We start from the raw sequence: 27958 nt of genomic DNA, 5'->3' as shown, positions 1-27958 counted from the left end.
GCTTCACAGACGGCTACGCCAGTTCTTGTTGAGTTGCTATTGACTTCATAATGAATGGATCATGTTCTCTTCAATGATATGGGTTTTACTTTCATGACAGTACTCTAATCTCGAAATTTGAGTTGAAATCGAAGCAATGTTACGAGAAGCAGAGCTAATCTGGAATCCATATATCTTGAAAGAATTCACATGGAACTATATTTAGCTACTTTTGTCATTTATTATGATCACATAAAAGATGGGAATGATCAACCGTCGGCGGGAAGGGTTGGCAAGGCACGTATATAATCTACTCTTGATTTCAAAAATAGGCCGCATAAGAATTTTAAATTGAAAATCTACTTTGCATGTTTATATACAATAAATGACGTGCTTACAAGATTGTCATCACCATTAATATTACCACCATAATATATTATGAGTATATTATCATCGATATTGCGCCAGACAGATCCGATGGTCAACTTCAAGCTTAATGACGAGCATCATGTCTTTATAGCCGTAGGATTAGAAGGTCTAGATCGTAGTAAAGCGCTCATCGGCACTCCTCTTTCTCGTCCGACTGTCACGACGAAAAGGAATTCTACTCTCCTCATCCTCCACAACACTCAAAGATATAAATATTAGAAACGAAGAAAAAAATATTATAATTAAAAGAGAATAAGATAAAGTAGTATTAAATATAAGGCAAAACTAATTCATGAACCATGATCCTGTTTATAGAATCTAATAATAATTAGATCATATCTCATGTCACTTATAATTAAGTATAGGAATTACTTCTATAATAATAATTTTTTTAATCATGGGTTACTTGCGTAGAAATATATAGAATATAATTAAAATTATCTAAAATATGTTAATCACGTAAGTATGAATCAATTCTCAACACTCCGCTTGATTCATAATTACCTAGATCAATTTGAGATATCAAATAAATATGCTTTTAAAATTTACTTTTAAAATATACTTTTGAAATAAATAAATAAAATTTCTAAATAAATATGTTTCTAAATAAAAATTAAATTTTACTGTACTATATCCTTGGAGCGAGCATGTTTAAGCCTATAAATTTTTTTTTCTTATACGCCTTTTCTTCATGTCCTTTAACTAAAAAACTTTTAAGTGGAGAAACAAAAATCTCTTCTTATAAATTTTTAAAAAATATAGATTTTATATCAAATTGATAATCCGGCCAACTCAAATGAATAGTTAAAGCCAAAAAATTCTCATGATTTCAAATTTAGCAATCAAAGAAAAAGTATCATCAAAAGTAATACCTTGTCAGTGTAAATATGCTTTTGCTTTAAATCGAGCTATACTTTTGGATACTTTGATATACATTATATTTTGTTTTAAATACCTATTTCAATTCAATAACTTTTTTTTTCTTTCGGTAGAACCGTTAGCTCTCAAATTTCATTCTTCTCAATTGATTTGATTTTCTCTTTCATTGTTTTTTACCAATTTTTTTTTCAATTGCTTTCTTAAGGCTAATAGGATTTGATATAAATAAAATAAATATTTAATAATAAATTTTTATTAGTGATTTGAATTTTTTTAAAGGGGTTTCATTTGATAAATTGCCTAATGAGTCTGAACTACTACTAGGTGCGACTGACAATGAACATATTGGAGTATGATCTATCACTTAATTATGTGGAGTGTCTAATTTTATTAGAATATGATTTTATTTTTTATTTTTATTATTCTTTCAATTCCAACTTACCTTTTCTAACAAGATTATTCAATTGATATGCTTTAGATTGGAAGAAATAACTAATTACAATATATTTTTTAGATTTTTTATCAAACTTATGATGATTTTATGAATTTATTAAAGTATATATAATATAATAAAAAATTCTTAAATGACTTACATTTGAATTCATATCATACCAACCTTCAAAAAGACTTTAATTTATAACCATCTTTATTGGTGAAATATTCAATAAATAAATTATTATTACAGTCTAAAATTGATTTGAAAGATGATTTCCCTTAAGTAAACTTGTTCTCATTTCAATGATTGATTCTTGTGTTCAACTACATCATTTTGCTTCAATATATATAGTGTTATCAATTAGTTATAAATATTATTTTTTTCATTAAAAAAATTAAATTTATTAGATAAATTGAAAATTTTGCATCTACAATTTACAAAGTGTCTTTATGCATCTACAATTTTGCATTTTCATAAGTGTCTTAAATTTTTAAAAATTATTAAATTTTTTAAAATTATTAAATTTTTAGATTGTAGTTCTATAAAATTAACCAAAGCATTAATTATTGATAATCTAAAAATTATCATGTAAAAATTATTCCTTTAATGTTAAATTGTTCATTCTTTTTTAGTTGTAATAAAAGCATATTTTTCAAAATTTGAAACAGTAGAAATATCTTGTTTAGAGTAGTGTAAACATTTACTATAATTAAATATTTTTTATTTTTAATAATGCATATATCATCATCAAATATAACTAAATATCTATCATTCATCAATTGTCCAACACTCAATAAGTTATGTGATAAACTAAGAATAAAGAAAATATTATTATGGGATTTTATCTTTCCTTAATCTGTCTTCATTTAGATGTGAGTTTCATTAAGATTTCTAAACATTGATTTTATACCTGAAACTAAATATGATTATATGATTAGAATATTCACTGTCCAAAAACTAAATATTATTTGAGATATCATTAACTTATGAATGAGTCATAAAAAACTTATTACTTTCTTCATTTTACTTCACATAACTTATTTGTTTTTCTCTCTTTTAATAATCTATCGTCATGTGATTAAATTTTTTATAATAGTAACATTGCATTTCACTCTTATAGTTTTTTTGATCATAATTTAATTGCTTTTATTATCATACCTATCAAAATGTTATCTTTCTCTTTCTCTTCAATTTCGTCAATCATGAAATCCTCCTAGTTCTCTTTTTGAAATAATTTTTTTTACTTTTCTCAAGTGACCTATTCAACCTTTCTTCATATGCTTACAAGAAATCCATTAGTTCATCAAAAAATAATATTTGGCTCCTCAATTATAACAATAATATGATTAAGTTTCGAAGTTAAGCTTCTCAAAACTTTTTAAACAATAATATGATCATGAAAATATTTACTAAAAATTTTTATTTTACTAATATTTTAGTCACTCGAGAGAAAATTTTATATGGATTTATTGTTTTTCATTAACAAAAGTTTAAACTTACGATGAAGGGTTTCGAGTTTCACGATAATCATCTTCGATGAGTTTGAAATTTATTATGAAGTATCAATAAAGTAGTTATTACAATTATTGATAAGATTATCGTAAAAAATAATACCTTTCAATCCTTTTTTCTATTCTCTTTCGGTTTTATTTCTTTATTTGGATTTATATGTTCGTTCTCTATTAAGTTTCAAAAATCCTAAAACTTTGAATAAAATTTTCATCTTTATACTTTAAAATTTATAACATTTATGATAATACGGGTATAATGGGTTGAGTTATGAAGTTATCATTCAAAGCTATAATTTTTTATTGAGGATGAAGGAATAATAAAATGATAAAGACATAGGATGAAGGAATAAGAAATTGATAAAGGCATATTATTATGATGATGTAATTGAATATGAATACTTTTAAACAATATAACTAAAATAATTTTAAATAAAAAAAACTAAGAATATTTATAAAATATACCCATCTTTGTTTCATGAACCAACTCCTATCTATAGAACAATGATAAATATCATCACATATCATGTATAATTTGTTAAGAATTGATTCATAGTAGTTATCTAGGTAGTTACCATGATCTAATAGTTATCTAGGTAGTTATCATGATCTAGTAGTTATCTAGGTAATTACCATAATCTAGATGTTATAGGATAGTTTTAATAACTATCTCAATCATGGGTGACATGGTGATATAGGTAGTTACCACTAGATTATCTAAATAGGACTGTAGTTCATGAAACAAGATAGTAGGGAGAATACACTTGAGAATATCTTATAAGTATTCTATGTCAATCTTCTTGTTTTAAATATTACATTAGTTTTCTTGAATCAAAATGATTCTTTTTACTCGTATCATAGTATTCTGTTTTTTTCTTACTCCTCTATCTCCAACATTTGTGGTATCAGAGCCTAGTTTCAATATGAACTGAGCATTATGGATTTCAATGGCAATTCCATGTCTCAACCTCTTATTCCTATCTTCTCGGGCAAATGCTATGAATTTTGGAGTAGCAAGATGAAGACTTTATTCAAGTTTAGGACTTAATAGAAAATGGATATGCGGATCCATATGATGAAATTAAGCTGAGGGAAAATAAAAAGAAGGACTCAAAGGCATTGTTCTTCATTCAATAAGCTATATATGAGATAATCTTCTCGAGATTACAGCAGCGACAACCTCAAAGCAAGCTTGGTTGATACTTCAAGATGAATTTCAAAGCTCATCAAGGGTGATTACGGTAAAACTTCAAACCCTCCGTTGTGAGTTTAAAATTTTATTCATAAAAAGCAATGAATCGTTATAAGATTTTCTTTCTCGAGTGACTAAAATTGTTAGTCAAATGAAATCTTATGGTGAACATCTTTCTGATCATATAATTGTTGTAAAAGTTTTGAGAAATTTACTTAAAAAAAGTGAAGAGAAAGAATTTCAGGGGAATCTTTTACTTCAAAAGAAGATAAAAAATCAATAGGAAGAGGATGTAACAGAGGAGGATTTCGTGGTAGAGGAAATGGAAGAGGAAGAGGACACTTTGAAGGGCATGATAAACAAAGATAATCAAATTATGATAAAAAAAATTATAATAGTGGAATTCAATATCACTATTGTAAAAAGTTTGGTCACATGAAGGCAGATTACTGAAAAAGAGAAAAACAAGCAAGCTATGTGGAGGAAAATGAAGAAAATAGTAAGTTATTTATGACTCATTCATAAGTTCATGATATCTCAAATGATATTTGGTTTCTGGATAGTGGATGTTCTAATCATATATCAGACATAAAATCAATATTTAGAGATATTGATGAAACTCACAAGTTGAAAGTTAGACTTGGAGATAATAAGCAAATTCAAGTGTAAGGGAAAGAAACAATTGAGGTGAAGACAAATCAAGGGAAGGTAAAATACCTTGATAATGTTATCTTTGTTCCTAACTTGTTGAGTATTAGATAATTGATAGATGATGGATATTCAGTAATATTTGATGATAGTTCATACACTATTAAAGATAAAAAAATTGGTTTGATTATAGTAAATATTTGCATGATGCAAAACAAGATGTTTCTACTTAATGTGTCAAATATTGAGAGGCATGTGCTTATCGCAACTCAAAACAATAAGTCTAATTTATGACATTTAAGATATGGACACCTTAATATTAAGGGTTTAAGGTTGTTAAGTCAAAAAGGAATGATTTTCGGATTACCCAAGATTAATACACTTGATGTATGTGAATGATGCATTTATGACAAACAAAGTAAAAAACCATATCCTATTGGAAAAGCATGATTAATTGCAAAGCTACAGTAACACCCATGAATGTAAATGAGAAATTGAAACTTGAAGATGGTACATGTATGACAAATATAAGATACTACAGAAGTTTGATTGAAGGTTTGATTTATCTAACTCATACTCGACCAAATATTACATTCTTTATTGGTGTAGTATCCAGGTTTATGCATAGCCTAAGCAAACATCATCTCGGAGCTGTTAAAAGAATTCTACGTTATATTGCTGGAACTACAGATTATGATATTTGGTATTCTCATAATTTTAAATATAAATTATTTGATTTTATTGATAGTGATTGGGCAAGAGCTTTAGATGATAGAAAGAATACTTCAGACAATATTTTTAGCCTTGGATTAGGAGCTATATCTTGGATTTTTTTAAAAAAGCAACAATTGCATTATCGATATCGGAAGTAGAATATGTAGCCGCAACATCAGTAGCTTGTCAAGCAATATGGCTTAGAAGACTTCCTGAAGATTTTCATAAAGAATAAAAAGAAGCAATAGAAATATTTTATGACAACAAAGCCACAATTGCAATGATGAAGAATCCAACATTTTATAAAAGAACGAAGCATATAGAGATACACTATCATTTCATGATCTTATAGCAAGTGGAGCAGATATCCTCACCAAGTCACTTCAAGTTCAAAAGCATATTTATTTCATGTCGCAAATCGGTGTATATAACTATGAATCAAGGGGGAGTGTTGAGAATTGATTCACAGTTGTTATCTAGGTACTTACCATGATCTAGTAGTTATTTAGGTAGTTACCATGATCTAATAGTTATCTAGGTAGTTACCATGATCTAGATGTTATAGGGTAGTTTCAATAACTAGCTCAATTATGAGTGACATAGCAGATATCCTCACCAAGTCACTTCAAGTTCAAAAGCATATTTATTTCATGTCGCAAATCGGTGTATATAACTATGAATCAAGGGGGAGTGTTGATAATTGATTCACAGTAGTTATCTAGGTACTTACTATGATCTAGTAGTTATTTAGGTAGTTACCATGATCTAATAGTTATCTAGGTAGTTACCATGATCTAGATGTTATAGGGTAGTTTCAATAACTAGCTCAATTATGAGTGACATGGTGATACGGGTAGTTATCACTAGGCCCTATAAATAGAATCGGGTAGTTCATGAAGTAAGATAGAAGGGAGAATACAATTGAGAATATCTTGTAAATGTTCTATGTTAATATTCTTGTTTTAAATACTACATTAATTTTCTTGAATGAAAAAAATTCTTTTTACTTCGTAGTATTCTATTTTAATTAAGTTAAACTATTCTCATAATAATAATAATTTTATGGGCTACTTAGATAAAATTATTTAGAATATGATCAGAACTAATTAAAATAGGATAGCTATATTAGATAATTAGGTACGCATAACTCTCAACAAGATCGTAGGGTCTATATCGTAGTAAAGAACTGGTCAGCACTCCTATGTCTCGGACAATTACGGCGACGAAGGAAGAATTCTCCTCTTCTTGTCATCCACAATACCCCAAGGATAGAAATGGAGCGATCTCAGATCTGGTTTGCTCTCAGATGCCTAATCCTAGCTCTGCTCCTGTCTTGGGCTGTGGCCGATGACAACGTCTTTGTCCTCAGGTTTGCTCTCGGATGCCTAATCCTAGCTCTGCTCCTCTCCTTGGCTGTGGCCGATGACAATGTCTTCGTCCTCACGGAAGCCAACTTCGAGAAGGAGGTTGGCCAACGTCTTCGTCCTCAGGTTTCCTCTCGAATGCCTAATCCTAGCTCTGCTCCTCTCCTAGGCTGTGGCCGATGACAATGTCTTCGTCCTCACGGAGGCCAACTTCGAGAAGGAGGTCGGCCAACGTCTTCGTCCTCAGGTTTGCTCTCGGATGCCTAATCCTAGCTCTGCTCCTCCATTTCGTTTTGGTTTCTTGTCAATCATCGAATCCGCTATGGTCTTTGCCGCCTTGTAACCATTTTAGAACAGTTCTCTGATCCGATCGAGATACCGAGGACTCATGATGCGTGGATGTTGTCCTTTCTGCCGGATGAGGGGGCATTGGCTTGATTTCGATGGATCTTGTCATCAGCTATTATTACCATCTGATTCGCAGCTCCTATGATATCAAATACTGTTCGAGTGACTTGTACAATCTTTCGGAGATCGAGTGGATTCTTCGTTTGTGTTTCTTTCTTTTATCACTTCCTATCGTATTGAAACAGTAGCTCCGATATGATGATGAAAAGTTAGTTAGGAGAGTAGAGTTCGATAGAGGAACTACAAAACCAGAAGCTTTCTATTTCATATATCTAGCCTTTGTTTGAATGTGCTTTTGTTGGCAGGTGCGGCCATTGTAAGAAGCTTGCCCCGAGTATGAAAAGTTTGGCTCAAGGTTTAAGAAGGCAATGTCTGTTTTGATTGGGAAGGTTAGTCTTATTCTAATTGTAATGGTAAATGGATTTAGGATGTTTGCTAAATGCTCTAGTTTTTAATTAGTTCAATTCGGAACTTGGAATTTGAAATTTCTTGGGTTTGGTATTGTCGGAGATATTACATTTTTTTTATTAACTATTTGTGCAATTTTTCATGGTTTTACCCCTCTTAGAGGGCCAAAGTAATAAATTACATTGCTTCCAATTCTTATTTATTTCTTATTTTTCTTTTATTTTTAAAGTTAAAGCATTATTAATTGGAATTCTGAGAAAAAATTTCTGATGATTAACATCAAAGTGATGTTGCAAGGACAATTTCTGATGATTAGAATGCCTCCCATTATTCAAAATGAAATTTCTGAATGATGATCTTACTATATATTTTCTATGACAAATGCCCTGAAGTTCTCTGTGATTCTTGTTCATTGTCAAAATAAGATAATTGTTTTGCTATATGACTTGAAATTTGATAAAATTATTAGTGCCATGAAATGGAGATAATTTAGGTATCTCAGATAGTTATCATAGTCAGAACAACAAATTGTACGTTTATCTTGTTCAGGCTAGTATATTAACTGTCTCCGTGTTTCAAGTATGGAGTAGGTGGTTATCGTACATTGAAGTTTTTCCCCAATAGCAGCAAAGCTGGTGAAGACTATAAGGGTGGATGCGATTTAGATGACTTTGTTGAATTTATTAATGACAAGTGTGGAACCGATCGTGATGCAAAAGGTCAACTTCCATCACTGGTTATGGGGTGATAGATTATGAAGGATGATGTTTACGAGTTTTGTTAATCAATTTTTTTAAAACAAGTGGAGCTTTAGTGAAAGAATTTATGAGTGCCTCTAACGATGAACGGAAGGCAATTTTATGCCGGATGGAAGAGGAAGTCAAAAAGCTAACAGGTTATTCTGCAAGGCACTTCTTTTTTTTCTTGAGCTATTGAAACGGTAAATGTTTTATCAGCTCGGTTACTTTGTGGTCTGTTACTTCTTTTATTGTCGTTTCTTTTGTGTCTCACATACGCACTTATAATAGTTCTGATTGATGACAAAATTCATGTATTATCTAGTCTTTTATTGTTAATTATAATGGCAAAATATATTGGGCTGACAGTCCACAAGTTCAGCTCGTAATGGGTTTTAACAACCAACAACCGATCTATTTGAATATATTCTTAATCATCCATGTAGTATTCTCATCTCAGCTTAAAATAGATATATTTGAATATTGTGCATAGTGACGTAATCCTTTTATTCTAGTTATTTTTTTGAGATTGCTGCTTAGGTTTTGAACAAAAAATTGAGATTTATATATTCATTATTCTTATAGTGGATTATCTCTAGTTTACCTATGGTTTTTACCCTTCACATTAGAGAGATTTTTTACGTAAATCTTAGTGTTATATTTGATTGTAATCTCATTTAATTTCGTTACGTATTATGATATGTTAGTATTTGTTCATATATAAAAGTTTATTCTTTTTTATATCCCATCAAAATATACCATCATAGACTCTGATTAATAAAAGAGTTCTTAGCACTTTTTCTTCACTGTCGTTAGTTGCATCTCCTACCCTTTTACACTTATTTTTCATTATTATGGTACCAATACTTGTAGTCGAGATTTAGATTTTGTATGGTAGCCACCAACTTGTTAAAGCTTTATTGGAGTTTTCTGATTGTCATATACCATTCATTATGTGTTAAAAACTTTTTTCTTTTGCTCTTTTTAACATTCTGTAATTATACTGAACAGAGAAGTAAAACTATAGGTGGTAAGATTGCTTCTATGCGAGTCTTGGCATCACAATGAAATTGCTCCTTTGTGACTTGAGCGATGAAAATTTAAGTTACCAGAAGAGTTTCTTGTCTTCTAGAGGAAAACTGCACAGGGTGACCCAATCTTAGTGGGATCCTCATGCAGTGAGCTTCAACCATATGATTGTTGTATTAGCCATCATTTACATTCCATTGCCATGAATTCTCCAAACCTCAAACAAAAGACAAAAAAGAAGACTTGCAAGTTGGAAAAGGTAATAAAAATAATCTTTTGTTTTTGTTTTTGTTTTTTTTCCTCTGATTGTGCCTAGTTACCTTTTTGATATGCTAACATGGGAAAGACTTGCATGTTTTGTATACCGTAATAGTCGATCAGTCCAGGCCTTCCAAGGCAGACGAGTTCATTATCAGGAATACTTACAGCAGGGTCTTGAGCCCCTTGTGTTAGAGATTCCGCATCTGAATTAATTTGTCTTTTTAATTCGGACCAGATCCTGTATTTTGTTATCTTTACAATTTAAATTGAGCTTGTGGTGATCTTCACGGCTAGATTAATATTCAGATGGTCTTGTTGTATTAAAGACAAAAGAGCTGGGAAGAAGCATGATATTTGCTTCCTAACTCATGTTAGTTGGAGCACAGAATCTTAGAATCCTTTAATGCATTCATTGTTGATGTTTATCTGCTCAATCTTAGCTTCTCGAGTGCCATCGCTGATCTGAGCAACAGACGCAATAATCTTCATGGCACCTTTGTGCAAGCATGACGTGTCTTTGTAAATGAGAAACACATTGTTGGTTGGCAAGAAGTGGCATCTTACCCACCAAGAAGAAACACGAACTACTTACAAAGAGTGAGTTGAGTTCGCTCTGCTACCTCTGCTTTGGGATTATATTATTAGGTTTCTTAGTATTGAGCATTGTTTTCTTATTATATTATTAGGTTCCTTCATTCGCCATACCTTGGTCGAAGATGGTGATGAGAGCTCGCTCTCTCTCGAGCAAGTTCATGGATCGCCCCTTCGTTAGATCTAAAATTTCTATCTAACAACTTGTATCCTAAAACAGGAGTAAAAGTAAAACCTTGATCAGATGTTCGTCCTGAGAGTCCTGGCGCCAATCCTGTCCTGTTGCAGTGCTCCGGTAAGCCTTAATTTATCTTATCCACAGGTCACAACGAAGGTACAACTTGTGAGCAGAGTGATATCTCACAGATCAATTTCTGTTTATTACTGAGATTCTTGTTACGTCGGCGTTCCTTGTTGTCGTGCTGCGATTGGACTGAACAAAATATTATACTGCCACGTCCTGGTCCGAGAAGGTATTCCTCTCATATAATAATTTAGCTGATATGATTTCGTGTTCGACGCTTGTGTCGCGTGCATAAGGACGATCTATTACTTTTACATGTGGACAGTGATGGCTGCTAACAAAAAGTTATTAATCAAGTATATATATATATATATCATCACATCATCATCTACGACCCATGATTACCCATTTTTTCAAGGGCATATAGTAGTATTTCTTAAACATAATTATCATGTTATTTTTTAGTTCGGAATAAATATACAGTATATATACGAATTCAAGGGTGTTGAGGGATACGTATGATATTTTGATCCTACTTCAAAAGAACGCAAAAAGGGTGGGGGTCATTAACCCAGCGATACTTCAACGGACGGCTTACATTGAGCCAATCGCCTGATAAGAAGGGCACGCTACATGATCCCGCGGTGGGATTCGCTTCGAAACGAAACCTCTCGCAACGATTCGCCTCTGCCTCTCTTTTGCGGCGGGGGGAAGAGTCCATTTGCCCCTTGCCTGGTTGCGGCCCTCTCGCGGTGGAAGGATCGGAGTCCGTTGCCTGGAGGTAATGGAGCGCGGAGCAGGGGCGGAGAGGCAGATGAAGTACGTGCTGGTAACAGGCGGTGTGGTGAGCGGTTTGGGGAAGGGCGTAACGGCCAGCAGCATCGGCGTCGTGCTCAAATCCTGCGGGCTCCGCGTCACCTCCATCAAAATAGGTTTTTCCGTTTCTTCTTTTCCGGAGTAACATTTTTGATCCGGAATTGCTCCTTTCTCTGTGAGAAGAATACCTTGCTTTTGGGTCTTTCCGCCTGCTCTTCTTGTTTGATTCGGCGTCAGAGTATCACGTCGTCCATGATCTTGTGCGGAATGTGACCTTCCATGATCCCTTGAATCGTTTCTTTCCTATCTTCTTGCAGAACAGGGGTTTCTTTCTTGTTCGACGTTTTGTTTTATTGTTTGGCTTTAGATTAACGTGTGGTATTCCTTTCCTTGGTTCTCAATTGAGAAGTCTCTTTCAACGTCGTTAGTTGATTTTGAAGTCCTTTATAGGTTTAGAGCATTATTCGATTGCCATTTGAGGCACTTCCTTCAGTTGTCTGTGGCTGTTTTCTCCTCTTCTCGATTATTTACTTCTCTCGAGTCTCTTTGTCTGATTCAGATTCTGTATCAGCTTAGTCGGGTTACTTCCGTCCTTACAAAATTTGATATTTATTTGATGTATATATTCGTTTTTGTGTTGTGAACTTTGCCAGATTTGATTGAGAATATTATATAACTTCTATCCGCTTTTTCTTCGCTCGAGAATATGCATTTCAGTTGTCTGCTTGTGGTTCGTCGTCTACTGCAAGCTCATATATTGGTTAAAGATTAGTCTATTGCATGCCGGTTCGTCTGTCTTTGGTCTATTCGGGTTCTACTATTTTGGAGATAACTGTATCCCTGTCTTTGAATTTGTTAGCGTTAATTACTGGTTATAATGGGGAATTGTTTTTCTTCTACCAATTTATGCTTCGTTCCTTTTTGCTGATACCACTGGTTGAGTTATATCATGTTTCCTGCTGAATTTATGTGCATTACTACTGCTGCGTGCAGATCCATACTTAAACACTGATGCAGGGACGATGTCTCCATTTGAACATGGAGAGGTTTTTGTTCTTGATGATGGTGGCGAGGTAATTTTTCTACTTTTTCTTAAAAATTAAATTTTCATGCATTGGTATAAACCATGACCGTTGCTACAAGAAGGTCCATATACCTTGTCAACTATAGTCATGGTGTCTGGCATCCACCCTTCTCAGTTGTAGCTTTATGTACACTAAAACATGTGGTAGTTAAGGCTTGATTTCTTTGCTCTCTTCAATGTAACTGTAGTAAATTCCAGTGATACATTATTTCTAAGTTCATACATACATCAACTATTTATTTATATTTCAATTTCTGAAAGTATAAAAGAGAAATATTTTTTTGTTAAGTATCCATGTTGGTTGCTTTGGTTGTTCTGATTTTTCTTCCTTTCATTCCTTGTAACATTACAGAAAAATCACATGAAAAATGCAGTGGAATTAGTTTAATTCAATGCTTTTGTCCCTTGTTAGTTCTAAGAGCAGGTTTATGTTAATGTTGTTTTCGTTATGGTAGCCATGTTATTCTAATCCACAGTTTCTACATGTCTGACACCTCTGCTGGATGTCCTTCACTGTTCCCTTCTCTTTGTTATTATTGTTATTATCTTTTACTTTAGTAATTTATGGCAATGGTGTCGGTGTTAATTACATGTTCTAAAGAATCTAAACTGAGTCCGTCAGTTCTCTTGCTATTGTTTCTATATGATGCTCGGCATTTTGGCCAGTTTTATTGCTACTAATTCTCTTTGATGTTTGGATGTTTTGCTTACTAGCTTCTTATTATATTAATTATTTTCTGTGCTGCAATGTTTGATATGCAGGTTGATTTGGACCTTGGAAACTATGAGCGTTTCTTGGATGTCACTCTTACCAGAGATAACAATATTACCACAGGGAAAATTTATCAGGCAAGATTTTACTATGAAAATTCAGTCTATCTCTTTGGATATCCTTGGGATTCCTAATAAACTGATATGCCATATACTTTTTCAGTCTGTCCTTGAGAAAGAAAGGAAGGGTGACTATCTTGGAAAGACGGTCCAGGTGAAATATCATGGAGCTTACTTATGCTTAAATGCTTTATATATTCATCTCCGAATTTCTTAAATTGCTACTTGACATTAACACAAACTGCTTGCTATCATGAATCCCAGGTTGTCCCTCACATCACTGATGCCATAAAGAATTGGATCGAATCAGTGGCAACTATACCTGTTGATGGCAAGGACGGTGCTGCTGATGTTTGCGTAATAGAATTAGGTGGAACTGTAGGTATGATATGAAAAATGTTTGTTAATGTTTAGTTTTGACTCTGCATCATTTACAATCAATTTTGATGTTCTTGGACCAACAGAACTGTATTGTGTGTGATTCAGGTGATATTGAATCAATGCCATTTATTGAAGCTCTGCGCCAGTTGTCTTTTTCTGTAGGTAATTTGGAAAGCATTATTCATTTGTATTATCACATAGGTTTTACGATATTGCTTGTCTGAGTCAACTTGATCATAACAATTTCTGACTTCTATTTTTGGTATATGTTGGTGTTATCATTTTTCCGTTTCTGTTGGATAACATTGTTTCAGTTCAAGTTCCAAAAGTTTGGTCTTCGAACAAAGGAAGAGAAAGAAATAAATCATATTGAGACAAGCGTCACCCTTTGATATTGTTCAGGATTGTTGAATATACAGTGTTGATATTTCTTAAGATGAAAATTAAAACTTGACATTAATAATTAATTAATGTTTGGGAATCATGAGACCAACAGACCAACAGAAGACCAACCGTGGTTGGAGTTAAGTTTGAAATGTGCTTTTATGTCTGATGCAGTTCTTATGTATCTCATAAAACTTGTTCTTTTCAGGTAAAGAGAATTTTTGTCTCATTCATGTGAGTCTTGTGCCAGTACTTGGTGTGGTCGGTGAGCAAGTAAATATCCCTACTTGCCCTTGTTTGAATTGATATTTTATAAGAAAAAAGCATCGCTGCAAAATTCTCTCCAGATGATGCAACTAAACTAGGAACTGTACCCTGAATAATTTCTGTGGTTGATGTTCAAAGTTACTGATTTTTTTTTCATTTTAAGAACAATTTGCTCTTATTTGCTGACGTAATTTATAAACTTACATTATATTCATTATTTATATGTAGAAAACAAAGCCAACACAACACAGTGTACGAGAACTGAGGGCTTTGGGTTTGACTCCAGACCTACTGGCATGCCGGTCTTCACAGGTAATTTTATATGTCCAACTAGCAAGACAAATTGGATATTGCATATCATGTCATTTGGTATCTCTCTGTTGCAAAACTTTAGATACAGTTGTTTCATTTGATGGAGTCTATCAGACACTATATGTTTGTCCATTGATTTACCGTGTTTCCACTTTCTTGTTCCTGTCTCTGGAACAATATCATTAAATTGTCACTAAGTTATCCCGTAAGACTGGGATTTTATCACGTAGTTTCTCCACTGTCACTAAGGATTATTGTACATATTGTAAGTACAGAGTTAGCACTTACTCTAGTAACTCTACCTTTCTGTCATTTAGTGTGAGTTTGAAAATCATGTAGTGACGTAAAATTTTTGGTAAGTCAGACTATAATGTTTTCTTATTCTTACTAAACCATCAACATTGTACTAGCACTCTTTATTATAAGTTTTTGGGGATGTTTTTCATTTTCTCTTAATTGGTTAAGTTGCATGTTATCCTGTAATTTTTTTTGGACATCATGTTTGTTGGGTTATCTGTCACAGCATTTACAGTATGCTGCCATGTTCATAAATTTGACTTCGTTTTGTAGTTTTTAGAAGTTCTACAAACATCTTAATTAAGATGTTGGATCTCCCCAGATTTTATTTTTCTTTTTTATTTCATTGTGTAATGGAGAGCCTCACAATTGACTTTGGTTTTTGTTAATTTGCAGCCTATACAGGAAAATACAAAAGTCAAACTGTCGCAGTTTTGTCATGTTCCAGTGAGTCTTTGCTTGGAAGTGCTTATAATATTTAACATCTGTTGTTCTCACTGTTGGAGTTTATATGCATCTTCAGGTTGCTAACATCCTTAATATCCATGATGTTCCGAATATTTGGCATATCCCACTGTTACTTCGGGTTAGTTTAATAGCTGTAACCAAATTTTATGAACTTGACGATTTTCAATTGAATGATCTGCATCAAATCAATTAAGAAAATTGTCTTGATTTTTGTTCTTCTATTTCAATACTGATTAATGTGTTTTCTCCAGAACCAAAATGCTCATGAGGCCATTATAAAACAGCTGAACTTTTACAGGCAAATTATGCATTTTATTATTAGCTATTATTGGTTTGGTTCCGTGCATATTTATGTTGTAAGCAATCCATTTACATGCATCAGACATGTTGGATTGATTCTGGAAGCTTTATTTCAGCATGGCTACTTCCCCCGATTTAAAGAGTTGGACAGAGATGGCAGAGACATATGAGAACCTAAATAGCACAGTGAGTATTATTGACCTCCGATCCTGTTTGCTGGCCTGCTTCACTTCTCTTCATACAACTGAGCACTGTTCTCTGTTCTTTAGGTTAAGATTGCTATGGTTGGAAAATATACTGGTCTAACAGATTCATATTTGTCAGTGGTGAAGGTGTGTCTAAAACTTTTCAAAGCCAGCTGTTTATTTTTCATTGACTTGTCATTCTACACGTGTGCAACTTTATTCATATTTGTCAGTGGTGAAGGTGTGTCTAAAACTTTTCACAGCCAGCTGTTTATTTTTCATTGACTTGTCATTCTACACATGTGCAACTTTGTGATGCTTCTGCAGCCTTTTGTATAAATAAGTTGCCTGATTAATTTAATTACTGCTGCTGGTATGATACCTTCAATTTGTGATCATACTGTCAAGTTTAATGTAAAGATATTGGAGATCTTCCAAGTGTGAATGAACTGACAAAACTATGGCTATGATTACTGTAATAGGTTGGTCTACATATACCTGGATATGGGCAAGAACTTTTATCCTATCCTTGGTATTGTTGTATGCACTAAATTTATTGCTGATGTTCTGACTCTAATCTCCAAATGGAGTGACCATGGTGCATCACTGCTTCCATCATGCTTTCCTTAAACTCTTCATCGAGCAAGATTGGCAAACATGAATTTAACCTTTTGGGAATTTTTTTTATGCAAACATTGTGGAATACGGGTTTTATTCTCCAACTCAGATGCTTGCCAGATAGCAGATTAGTCATGTTGCATTGGCATCCATCATGTGGAGTTAAAAAAGGTTCTATTTTTTCTTTCTTAATTGTAATTTGTTTGGGCAAGAATGAGTTTGATGTGCTATGATTGTGGTACTAGTTGTGTATATAGCAACATGGACTGCCTATGGAAACATTTCTTTATGAGGTGAAACTCATGCTCTTGATCCATTGGACAGAAAAAATGAAAAGAGTGTTAATAGTAATGATTTTGAAGAACCTAATTAGACTATTAGATGGACTATGTGGGTTCAAGCTTTAACATCATTTGGCTTGTATAGTTTCTACCTTGGATAATCTTTCCTATGAGATGTAGCAAATGAGTCATGACTCTACCAAACTATTCTAACGTGTGAGATTGGTGTAGGATGTATCATCCTTTTCATCTTATTAGCAGGGAACTTCTTGTGGCATCTAGGTAATTTACAAACATCAATATGAACCTACCATGATTATCCTTTATATTTGCAGCTCATGTTTGCATATTCTTAGTGTTTGACATATATTTTTTGCACTCTTATTGAGAAAGGATTCTGTAAATACCATACTTTGATTTTTCAATTGCAGGCCCTTTTACATGCCTGTGTTGCTTGCTCATTCAGACCATCAGTTGAATGGATTGCAGCCTCAGACCTCGAAGATGAGAGTGCACGTGTGGTATAGATTGTGTAAGATATTTGTAGTTGGTTATCTACCATCACGCTTTTGCCTTAGTCTTTTCTTTTCTAATGTACAGACACCAGAAGCATATGAAATGGCATGGAAAGCCTTGAAAGTAAGACTTAATTCTCTATTGCATTTTTTCAGTTGAGCAAATTTCATCAAGCATCTTAGTTATGTTCTATGCTCGTTCCACAGTTCCTACTATCCTCCTCTATGCTTACATTGCAAAGCTGTTTGTCAATATGAAAGTATAGGGTTCTTCATGCATTCTCGTTCCTGGTGGATTTGGTGATCGTGGAGTGCCAGGAATGATATTAGCAGCAAAATATGCTAGAGAAAACAAAATTCCATATCTTGGCATTTGCTTGGGGATGCAGATTTCTGTGATTGAGATCTCCAGATCTGTATGTTTCCCTTTTGATAATTTTCTGTTTCATTGTAGTGACAATAGTTGTCCTTACCTTTTATTCTCTTGCTCTCCTGCTCATTTAACTGAATATTGACTAGATTCTGGGTTTGGAAGGAGCAAACAGTGAAGAGTTTGACCCTCAAACACCACATCCTGTTGTAATGTTCATGCCTGAGGTATGTCAAGCATGGATTCTCTATCGAGACACAAAAGGAACTTGAAACTCATCATTTTGTCACTGTATGCAGGGTTCAAGAACACACATGGGGAGTACAATGAGACTGGGGTCTCGGAGAACTTTCATCAGGAGTCCTGATTGTATTACTTCAAAGCTGTATGTCACTTGTAACCTTTGACTTCTAAGCAATGTATTTCATGAGTTATTTGATAGACCAAGCATTACATTAAGTGTGGGTACTACAGTATTTTAAGCACCACACATTTATCTGAAGGCATAGACACATCCATTACTGTCAAATAACCAACAATTTGTGCTTCTTTTTTGAATAACTGTTTGATAATCTTATGTTGACAATGCCTTTTCAATTTTGTTAACTAAAAATTGTGTGAATGCTAGCTACAAAGGTTCTGCATATGTGGATGAACGGCATCGGCACAGATATGAGGTCAGCAATGAATATAAGTTAGCAAAATACATTGTATAGTAATTTACGTTTCCCTTGCTGTTTTACTTTGATCAATGTGTATGTAGCAATACCTTCTCTATCTAGCACTGATGAATGTGTGTTTTTGCAATCCCCATTCTCTGATAACGAGGTATATGTAGCTATATCTGTATATGTTAATCATGAAAGCACTATCAATTGCTCAGATAACTATGATTTCAGCCGTTGTCCAGATAATTGTTGACAACCACCTATCTTTTGTAAATACTGATACTGGTATGGCCTATTTCAGACCTTGGATTAAAAACTTGTCATATGTTTAGCATGTAAGACCTCTTGCCAGTGAAGAGGCCTGCCTACTACCAAAGCTCTTGCTTTTGTGTACCTTTGTAAACATTATTCAAGTGTCCTGGGAGAGAATGTGGAGGATACAAAATTCACAATCTATTCTTTTACAATGGAGTAGTAGTTACACTTCACATCTTCCAATAATATTTGGTGCTTGGCAACCAGATATTATTATACATCTTTATTTGGAATGCTACAAAATTGTCTGTGTTTTAACATGGCATAGAAAGGCTCCTTGTTCAGTGGGTGACATTTGTAATAACTCATATTTGCTACACTCCATAAAGTACATATGACATCTAACTGTTTTCTTAAGGTATTCCATTTTTGGATAAGTGATACTATACACTTGTAGGATCATATTACATCCAGGAAACCAGACTTGATATCTCCCTTTTTCTCTTAGTGTTCTGGAAATAACAAGTATTTAACTCAGCTGGAATTTTGCCTAAATTTTATTGTCTCAAGAGATACATTAAGTGTCATTGATTGTTTTAACTATCAGCATCATGCTTCTTTAATGTCTTCCTCTCTATGCAATAGGTAAACCCTGATTATGTTGGCAAGCTGGAAAGTGCAGGTCTTGAATTTGTTGGCAGTGATGAAAGCGGAACAAGAATGGAGGTATGCTGCTAATTATTCAATTTTGTTCACATTGTGCGATGTTGTGTTCTGATGATAAGTTATTCCTTTGTATTATTGAGCAGGTTGTAGAGCTTCCAAGTCATCCCTACTACGTCGGCGTGCAATTTCATCCAGAGTTTAAATCAAGACCTGGAAAACCTTCTGCTTTATTTCTAGGTAACATTCTGTTTAACGGTCCAAGGGCTAATTAATCTCTAGGATATAATATGTCTACACTGCACACAGGTTGTTTTTTCAATTTTATTTTCAGACAACAAATTTGGAACTCATCCAACAAGAAGACTGTATAGTGAATGGCTATAACGCCAGCTTCTTGAGCATATGTTAAATAATCAGATCAGCTTACTATTTCAGCTGAAAAATCAAAAGCAATTTTAAAAGATGGTTTTGATACCAGTTGTGACTTTTGAAGTCGTAATGCTCATTCGGCACTCAGCTGAGTAGCAGATGATAGTTGATTATGAAGGCTTGCATAGATTCATTGATTTTCCAAAGCAACATTAGATAAAGCCAAGTCTGATATAAATAGTTCATCCTCTGGACTGCAGGTCTTATATTGGCGGCGACAGGTCAACTGCAGCCACATCTAAATAGGATATGAGATCACTCTTCACTTCTTGAGGTATAATATGGGTGATGAGATTTTGATTTCTTACTCTCACAGATCTGGATTGCAGAATGTGTGGTTTAATTTAATTAGGCCTTTTTAAGTTTTATAGAAAAGCATATGGAAACTCGAGTCTATAAAGCAGCGGTGCTGTGCTACCTGTTTGTTGGCTGGCTGGTGTCAAACAAGAGGGTAGTTTTTGCCTTGTTAAATTGTGTGAGCATCAGCAACAAAAAGGAAAAAGAAATTGTTGGTGGCAAAATAACATAATACATAGATAGTCCTTTGTCATCATCTCTTCTTTTATTATTTTTATTATGGTCAGACCATATATGTTCTTCTTCTCCCTTTTTTCCTTTATTTTTTTTGTCATGTCGCCTTCACGCGTTCCCTATTCTTTTTAGCCTCTTCGTTCCTCTGAAATGCTACGGTCGCTCGAGGAAGCTCTCCATTTGGAGGGGGTCATTAAATTAATGGTGATGGATCCAAACCCCTTTCTTTTTATTAGGGCTCTTTGAGAGTATGTATGTGCTGCGAGTGTGGTTCTCTGCGTCAGGTGTCGCACTCTATGGATCATGTGTATTCCCTCACCTTCTGTGGGTAACCTGCACTCTATGGATCATGTCTTATGCCCATTTAACAAAGGAGACACCCACAATCCATGCCAAAACATATATTTTGTGTCATCTATTTTGAGTCTTTATAAACATATATATTCAGCTGTTCTAACTTTTTGGTTAAAAATGTAGTATATAAAGGTGTTCTAATTTTTCTATTAAAAATGAAGTATATACATGTATACTACAAGCAAGCAAGGATTCTAGAAAGATTTTTCTTTTTTTGGGTGAATTCTCGAAAAATATTTTTAGTTTTTAGAAATTTTCGCAAAGCGAGAGTCCTAAATTTTTAAAATGATAAAAAGTAACTCTCAAATAATTTTTATCTTTTTCGGTCGTTATTTTCTCCCGCTCATTAAAAGCTTATATCTTCTCTTTCTACCCTTTTAGTAAATCAAACCATACAATTGAACTCAACCAATCTAAAACTACTAAAAATCGGTTTTATATATATATATTCTTAAAATAATAAACAAACACATAAGATATATTAAATTATTAAAAATAATAAAAATAAAACAAAAAATTTAAAACTAATTTATCTAACTATAAAGTCAAGAGTAATATAACAATAATATATTACCATAAAATAAATTTGAAAGAAATATATTACCATTAATTTTTTATTTTAAGTTTTTGAAAATAGTTTATGGACTAATTTTGTCACTTAAGATTTTAAATTTATACAAAAATATTGAAAAATATATATTATCTTAATATCAAATATAAATTATATTGAATCATTTAGTGATATGTAAAAAATAATAAAACAAAAATATAATCAATAATTTTTTTTAAAAAAAATTAACTATAAATTAAAGAATATTATAATAATAATTATATATATATATATATATATATATATATATATATATATATATATAATATAAAGGGTTTTGATTTTGTGAACCAAATTTTTAGCATAGGTTTATCACCTATTTAAAATATCAAATGTTAAAAAATATTACATGGATAGATCATTTTTGTGATAACTAAAAAATAAAAAAAAGGAAAATTCAAACCATTTAAATGCTAAAAATATTAGGAAAAAATAAAAAAAATAGAAAATAGAAAAAGTATCATGAATGTTAATCTGGGTGTCATTCAAAGGAACATGAAAATTTCACAATATTTTCACTGATCCTTGCACCAAATTCACTAACTTTAAAAATAAAAAATATAAATTAGAAAAAAAAATATGATAGATGCCCATTTGAGTCCAATTCAAAGCTTTTCTAAAAGTCTTAAAGCATTTAGACTGTGATACTACACTATTTTTAGTTTGACTCCAAAAATAATATATTGGATATCATAACTTAGATAAAATGGGAAAACTACATATTGTTCATATTCTGAATAACTTTGAGATATATCAAAAGATTCTCTAAATTAAAAAAAAAAAAAGTGTTAGATGTCCATGGGTCCAATTCAAAGCCCTTGTGAAAATTTCAGATACTATAGACTAGTCCTGTATACAATACACTATTTTGTGTTTGATCCCAAAAATAATATATCATATACGAGTTGATTTTTTTAGACCAATATTTTCATCATAGGTTGTTCATCTATTTAGAAGCTCAATGTATATCTATTCAAAAGTTTAAATATTAAAAAACATTATATGGATCCATCATTTTTTGTAAAAATAAAAAAGGAAAACCACTAATTGTTTAAATTATAAATATATAAAAAATATTAAGAAAATTCTATATTAAGAAAAGGGATATATGTTTACTTGGGTCGAATTTAAAGTTTTTATTAAAATTTTAGAGCATTTGGACCAATCTTTATATGACATACATTTTTTTGGTTTGACCACAAAAATTGTGTGTTTTATACCATGAGCTAATATTTTTAGATCAATATTTTATCATAGTTTGTTCTTCTCTTTAGAAGCTAAAATATTAAAAAGTTACATGTTTAGATGGAAATAGAGAAAAAAGAAAATAAAAAACAGTGCTGGATTCTATATAAATCAAAAAAATTTCAAAAGATATGTCCATCAAAGCACAATTCAAATCTTTCATAAAAATTGTTAAAATTAGAAAATTGAAGAAAATAGGAGTGATATATGTCTATCTTCAAGTTTTCATAAAAAATTTAAAATCTTTGGACCAAATTTTTATCATAGGCTGTTCATCTATTTAGAAGCTTAAATGTCATAAAATATTACATAGATCCATGGATCCAACATATTTTGATGGAAATAAAAAAGAGAAAATAAGAAAATTACATATTGTTCATATTATGAATAAATAAAAAATATCGAAAAAATCTCTAAATTAGAAAAAAAAAAATGATAGATGTCCAATACAATATTTTTCTGAAAATAAAACATTTGGACCAATCCTGGCATTTGATATACACTATTTTTAGTTTGACCCCAACAATAATGTATCAATATGATGGCTTAATTTTTGGACCAAATTTTTACTATAGATTATCAATCTATTTAGAAACTCAAATATCAAAAAAATATTGCATGAACCTATCATGTTTTAGTGAAAATAAAAAAATATGAAGAAAATTAAAAAAATCATAAACTGTATCAATTATGGGTCTAATTCGAAACTTTCATGAAAATATATAATAATTTGGACACATTATTTTTGGTTTGACCCAAAATCAGTATATCAGATATCATGACTTTTTTTTATCAAATTTTTACAATAAGTTGTCTATTTATTTAAAATCTTAAATGTTAAAAACATTACATGGATCCAACATATAAACTGTGAAGGACAGTTATCAAATAGTTATAAACTGTATCAATTATGGGTCTAATTCGAAACTTTCATGAAAATTTATAATAATTTGGACAAATTTTTTATTTGACCAAAAATAGTTATCAAATAGTTATCAAATTTTAGTTGACAGGAGTTCTCCCCGAGGGAGAACCTCCAACCGGCCTCCCTTCCATCGAACCAGAAATCCAAGCTCTCCCCGCCCCCGGAGACGGGGGGATCCCGGCTTCGATGCCAGATCGCTACTGGCGTTTGTTCAACGACCCGGGGTTGTTGCCCTCGGGGCTCGCCACAAGGCCCTCGGCCGTGACAACCGAGGCATTCCTTAGCCTTATCAAGCAAGTGCATGCCATGGCGGGCATGATGCAGTTGCTCGCTCCAATCATTCCTTAGATCGTGCGTCTAGGGACCGGAGAAGCCCGAGAGCAAGCAACATACTCGAGAGGTCCGCCCGAGCAGAGCATACCCGCACCCTGTCGAATCACACCGCCCCACTCCGACCCCGACACCATATTGTCCGACTCAGCGGACGACTCGTTCATGATCCTGGGACAACCAATGCTTGGATGAGTTCTAGCGAGTTCCAGAAATCGCGATGCGAGTCAAACGAAGGCAGCTCAAGCGGATCCCCTTTCACTCAAGAAATACAGGACAAGCCTATACCCCTCAACTTCAGGCTACCCGCATTGGAGACATACGACGACGGCTTCGACCCCACGGAGCATGTCGTCGTGTTTCGGGCTCAGATGGCCCTCTATGGCACCTCCGATGCACTGATGTGTCAGGCATTCCCGACCACCTTCATGGGACCGGCATGAGCGTGGTTCAACCGGTTGCGCCAATCCTCAATCGCATCCTTCGACCAGCTCGCTAGGGAGTTCAAGCAGAATTTCCTCGCCAGCATGCAACCCAAGCCTTCCATGGCTACCTTGCTCGCGTTATTTCAGCGCGAAGACAAGTCGCTCTCTTAGTTGTGGCACATTTCACCACTGAAATCTGGGGATTTTCATACGCTCACCCCTCTCTAATCATGCAGGCATTTTTTATGGGCTTGAAGCCTTCAAGGTTCTTCTGGTCACTAATCGAAAAGCCGCCAGTAACCATCCCTAAGATGCTCCAGCGTGCCAACCAGTACATCACCGCCGAAGCTCTGGTGGTAGGAAAGTGCATAGGCAGCAAGAGGCCAAGGGCGGAACAATCCCGGAGAACGACTTCAGCAGCTCCGATGCAACCCCGCTAGAGGCCCGTTTGACAAGAGCTATAACTCTCGAGGCCCTCTCCCTCTAAGCACGTTCCACCGAGACTATGGCCACGGCACAGAAGATTGTCGTGACCTCTAGAATCAAATCAAGGACTTGATCCAAAAATGTCACCTTGGGTGCTATCTCAAAGAACCCCGAGAAGCAACTCCATGTCTTAGGGGACCCATCGAAAGACACCTCGTCATCCAAAATCTCCTGCCGAAAAGCCACTCGCGACAAGAGGTCCACAAGCTCGCCAGATCGGTTCCCAACCTGCGGCTCGCCGGCCCAGCTCTTGCCCGAGCCGCTCCAGATCGGTTCCCAACCTGCGGCTCGTCGGCCCAGCTCTTGCCCGAGTCGCTCCAGATCGGTTCCCGACCTGTGGCTCGCTGGCCCAACTCTTGCTCGAACCGCTCTAGATCGGTTCCCGAACTGCGCCTCGTCGGCCCAGCTCTTGCCTGAGCCGCTCAATATCGGTTCCCGACCTGCACCTTGCCGGCCCAGCTCTTGCCCAATTCCTGACCTGTGGCTTGCCAGCCCAGCTCTTGCCCGAGCTGCTTCAGATCGGTTCCTGACCTACGACTCGCCGACCCAGCTTTTGACCAAGCCGCTCCAGATCGGTTCCCGACCTATGCCTCGCCGACCCAGTTCCTGCCCGGGTCACTTCAGTTCACTCCCGACTTTTGATTCTGAGCCGAGCTTACTCACTCAATCTCCAGATTCAATTCGGAGCCAAGCTTACTCACTCGGTCCCCATATTTGATTCAGAGCCAAGCTTACTCACTCGGTCTCCAGATTCAATTCAGAGTCGAGCTTACTCACTCGGTCCGCAGATTCGATTCAGAGCTGAACTCACTCACTCAGTCTCCAGATCCAGCTCTTGCCCGGGTCACTCCAGATTGCTCCTAACTTGCGACTCGCCGGCACCAAAACCTAAGCTCGGACTCAGTCACTCGGCCTACAGGCCCAACCTTCAAACCAAGTCACATCTCGGTCAAATATAATACTCGAGTCGCATCTCGGCCATCCAATGTCCGAGCCACACCTCGCGGCCAATCTAATGCCCGAATTGCCGGCCTAGTCCGTTATCCAAGTCGCTCCACGTTGACCCCCGACTCGCAGCCCGTCAAGTCTCTAACCGAGCCGCCCCGGCTCGCTCGTTGACTTACAAACTCGGCAGCTGTAACTCCGAGTCGTGCCAAACCCGTTATCTGACCTACGGCATGTCGGTTTCGCCACGTCGGTTTCGACATGTCGTTTTTGCCTCGTCAATTTTGACACGTCGTTTTCACCTCGTTAGGCCCTTGCCTCCCGATCAGCAAAGTCAATCCTGCCCGAAGCACAGGGCGTCGCCCCTCTAAATCGCCCCGCGACGAGTTAATCCAACTTCCCCTCGTGAGCGATCAGCCTCACTCCGACCCAAGCATATCGCCTGGCCCTTTAAGGACCCCACGGCATGCCTTGGAGGGGGGGGAGAAGTGATACGACATATTTTGACCCCTAAGACATGCCAAGTCAGAATCGGTACTAAGGCACTGTTCGACATGTCACGCCTCGGGAACCCCGAGACGGTGTCGCCCCCAAGACACGCTAAGTCAGAATCCGTACTAAGGCACTACTCGGCACGTCCACCATGCCAAGCCGTGTACGACCGACCCACGTACAGTAATATAAAGATCTTTGGCCAGCATCTGGCCAAAGGAGGCAAAAAATCAATTGATCACTAGATTGAGTCGTGAGTCGACGAAAGAGAGCAATGAGTCGGCCCCGGATCTCGACCAATGCCAACCAGCACCCGTTCTAGAGGGCGCAGCCACCTGACGAAGACGAGCTGTCAATCACCCCGGAGAAGAAGAGACGTAGCTCGGCATACACGGTGCCCGGATCGGCACACCAAGGAACGCTGATTAGCACCCCGTCGCGAGGACCCGGTCGACATCGGCATCCAGCTCAGTCGACAGAAGACTCCCGACATCGACCTGTGGACCAGGCCATGCTGACTCACCAGCCATGGCACATTTGTTCACTAACACTATTTTTTATTTGATCCCAATAAAAAAGTATATTGGATATTAGAGCTTAATTTTTTTGACTAAATTTTTATCATATGTTATCTATCTATTTACAATTGCAAATGTAAAAAAATATTGCATGGATCCAACATATTTAAGTTGGAATAAAAAACTTAAAGAAAAAAATAAAGATTTTTTAGATTCTGAATAAATTAGAAAATTATCAAAAAATTTTGTAAATTAGAAAAAATATGATAAGTTCTATTTAGGTGCAATAGGATGCTTTCCTAAAAATTTGAAAGCATTTGGACTAGTTATTGTTTGAGATATATTATTTTTGATTTGACCAAAAAAAATATATTTTTGGATCAAATTTTTACCCTAGGTTGTCCTTCTATTTAGAAACTAAATATAAAAAAATATTATATGGATCTACTATATTTCGATGGAAATAAATAAATTTTAATAAAATAGAAAAATTATAAACTATTTAAATTCTGAATAAATCAAAGAATATTAGAAACTCTAAATTATAAAAAAAATATGATAAATGTCCATCTAGATTTAATGCAATACTTTTTAAAAATTTTGGACTAGTCCTTACATGCGATACATTATGTTTTTTTGTTTAAGACAAAAATAGTGTATCAGATATCAAAGCTTAATTTTTTGGGATAAATTTTTATTGTAGGTTGTTCACGTATTTAGAAGTTTAAATATTAAAAAACAATATATGGATCTAATATATTTTGATTGAAATAGAAAAAAACTTTAAAAAGAAAAATCACAAACTATTGAAATTCTTAATAAATCCAAAATATTTATTAAAAAATTAAATTAACAAAAAATGATAGATGTCCATCTAAGTCCAATGTGAAGCTTTTATAAAAATCTCATAGTATTTGAATTAGTCTTTGTATCTTGTATGCCTGATTTGATTCGGATATCAAAATTTAATAATTTTGGACCAAATTTTTATCATATGTTGTTTATCTATTTAGAAGCTTAAATGTCAAAAAATATTATATATATCCAACATATTTTGATGAAAAATAGAAAAATGAAGAAAATAGGAAAACCATAAACTGTTCATATTAGTATTTTTGGTTTGATCTCAAAAATTGTATATTA

General features: G+C 34.5%; 2 protein-coding genes across 11 annotated transcripts; both read left to right on the top strand.

Annotated features, from left to right (window-relative positions):
* Positions 1 to 6954: 6954 nt before the first annotated feature.
* Positions 6955 to 10415, top strand: LOC103988584 (uncharacterized). 8 transcript variants are annotated; one of them, XM_065155301.1, is made up of 4 exons: positions 6955 to 7251; positions 7319 to 7396; positions 7863 to 7946; positions 9730 to 10415. In XM_065155301.1, exons 1-3 carry the CDS (start codon positions 7060 to 7062, stop codon positions 7875 to 7877), a joined length of 285 nt encoding a protein of 94 aa, XP_065011373.1. In that variant the 5' UTR covers positions 6955 to 7059; the 3' UTR covers positions 7878 to 7946; positions 9730 to 10415. The 8 variants fall into 8 exon arrangements, 4 of the variants coding, with proteins under 4 accessions (XP_065011373.1, XP_065011371.1, XP_065011370.1 ...); XM_065155299.1 differs by having other exon boundaries at positions 9714 to 10415; XM_065155298.1 differs by lacking the exon at positions 9730 to 10415 and adding an exon at positions 8556 to 9705.
* A 1053-nt stretch (positions 10416 to 11468) lies between these two features.
* Positions 11469 to 20504, top strand: LOC135584652 (uncharacterized). 3 transcript variants are annotated; one of them, XM_065157424.1, is made up of 23 exons: positions 11469 to 11759; positions 12637 to 12716; positions 13490 to 13576; positions 13662 to 13712; positions 13823 to 13940; positions 14045 to 14101; positions 14532 to 14596; positions 14819 to 14902; positions 15596 to 15646; positions 15723 to 15785; positions 15919 to 15965; positions 16084 to 16153; positions 16237 to 16299; positions 17483 to 17572; positions 17652 to 17690; positions 17833 to 17982; positions 18086 to 18163; positions 18236 to 18321; positions 18565 to 18613; positions 19505 to 19585; positions 19669 to 19762; positions 20155 to 20228; positions 20326 to 20504. In XM_065157424.1, the coding sequence occupies exons 1-22, from the start codon at positions 11612 to 11614 to the stop codon at positions 20205 to 20207; spliced, it is 1704 nt and encodes a 567-aa protein (XP_065013496.1). In that variant the 5' UTR covers positions 11469 to 11611; the 3' UTR covers positions 20208 to 20228; positions 20326 to 20504. The 3 variants fall into 3 exon arrangements, with proteins under 3 accessions (XP_065013496.1, XP_065013497.1, XP_065013494.1); XM_065157425.1 differs by having other exon boundaries at positions 20318 to 20504; XM_065157422.1 differs by having other exon boundaries at positions 20155 to 20504.
* The last annotated feature ends 7454 nt before the right edge of the window (positions 20505 to 27958 follow it).

The sequence above is a fragment of the Musa acuminata genome, chromosome BXJ3-6 (genome assembly GCF_036884655.1).
Source record: "Musa acuminata AAA Group cultivar baxijiao chromosome BXJ3-6, Cavendish_Baxijiao_AAA, whole genome shotgun sequence".
NCBI classification, from domain to species: Eukaryota; Viridiplantae; Streptophyta; class Magnoliopsida; order Zingiberales; family Musaceae; genus Musa; species Musa acuminata.
This window is presented reverse-complemented; position numbering and strand designations above follow the sequence as displayed.

Excerpts from the sequence above, each read along its gene's own strand:
- LOC103988584 (XM_065155301.1), top strand. The coding sequence starts at position 7,060 with ATGGAGCGATCTCAGATCTGGTTTGCTCTCAGATGCCTAATCCTAGCT. Across the intron at positions 7,252-7,318 it reads AAGCCAACTTCGAGAAGGAG|GCTGTGGCCGATGACAATGT; the intron begins GTTGGCCAACGT and ends CTCCTCTCCTAG.
- LOC135584652 (XM_065157424.1), top strand. The coding sequence starts at position 11,612 with ATGGAGCGCGGAGCAGGGGCGGAGAGGCAGATGAAGTACGTGCTGGTA. Across the intron at positions 15,647-15,722 it reads CGCAGTTTTGTCATGTTCCA|GTTGCTAACATCCTTAATAT; the intron begins GTGAGTCTTTGC and ends ATGCATCTTCAG. Across the intron at positions 15,786-15,918 it reads ATATCCCACTGTTACTTCGG|AACCAAAATGCTCATGAGGC; the intron begins GTTAGTTTAATA and ends TGTTTTCTCCAG.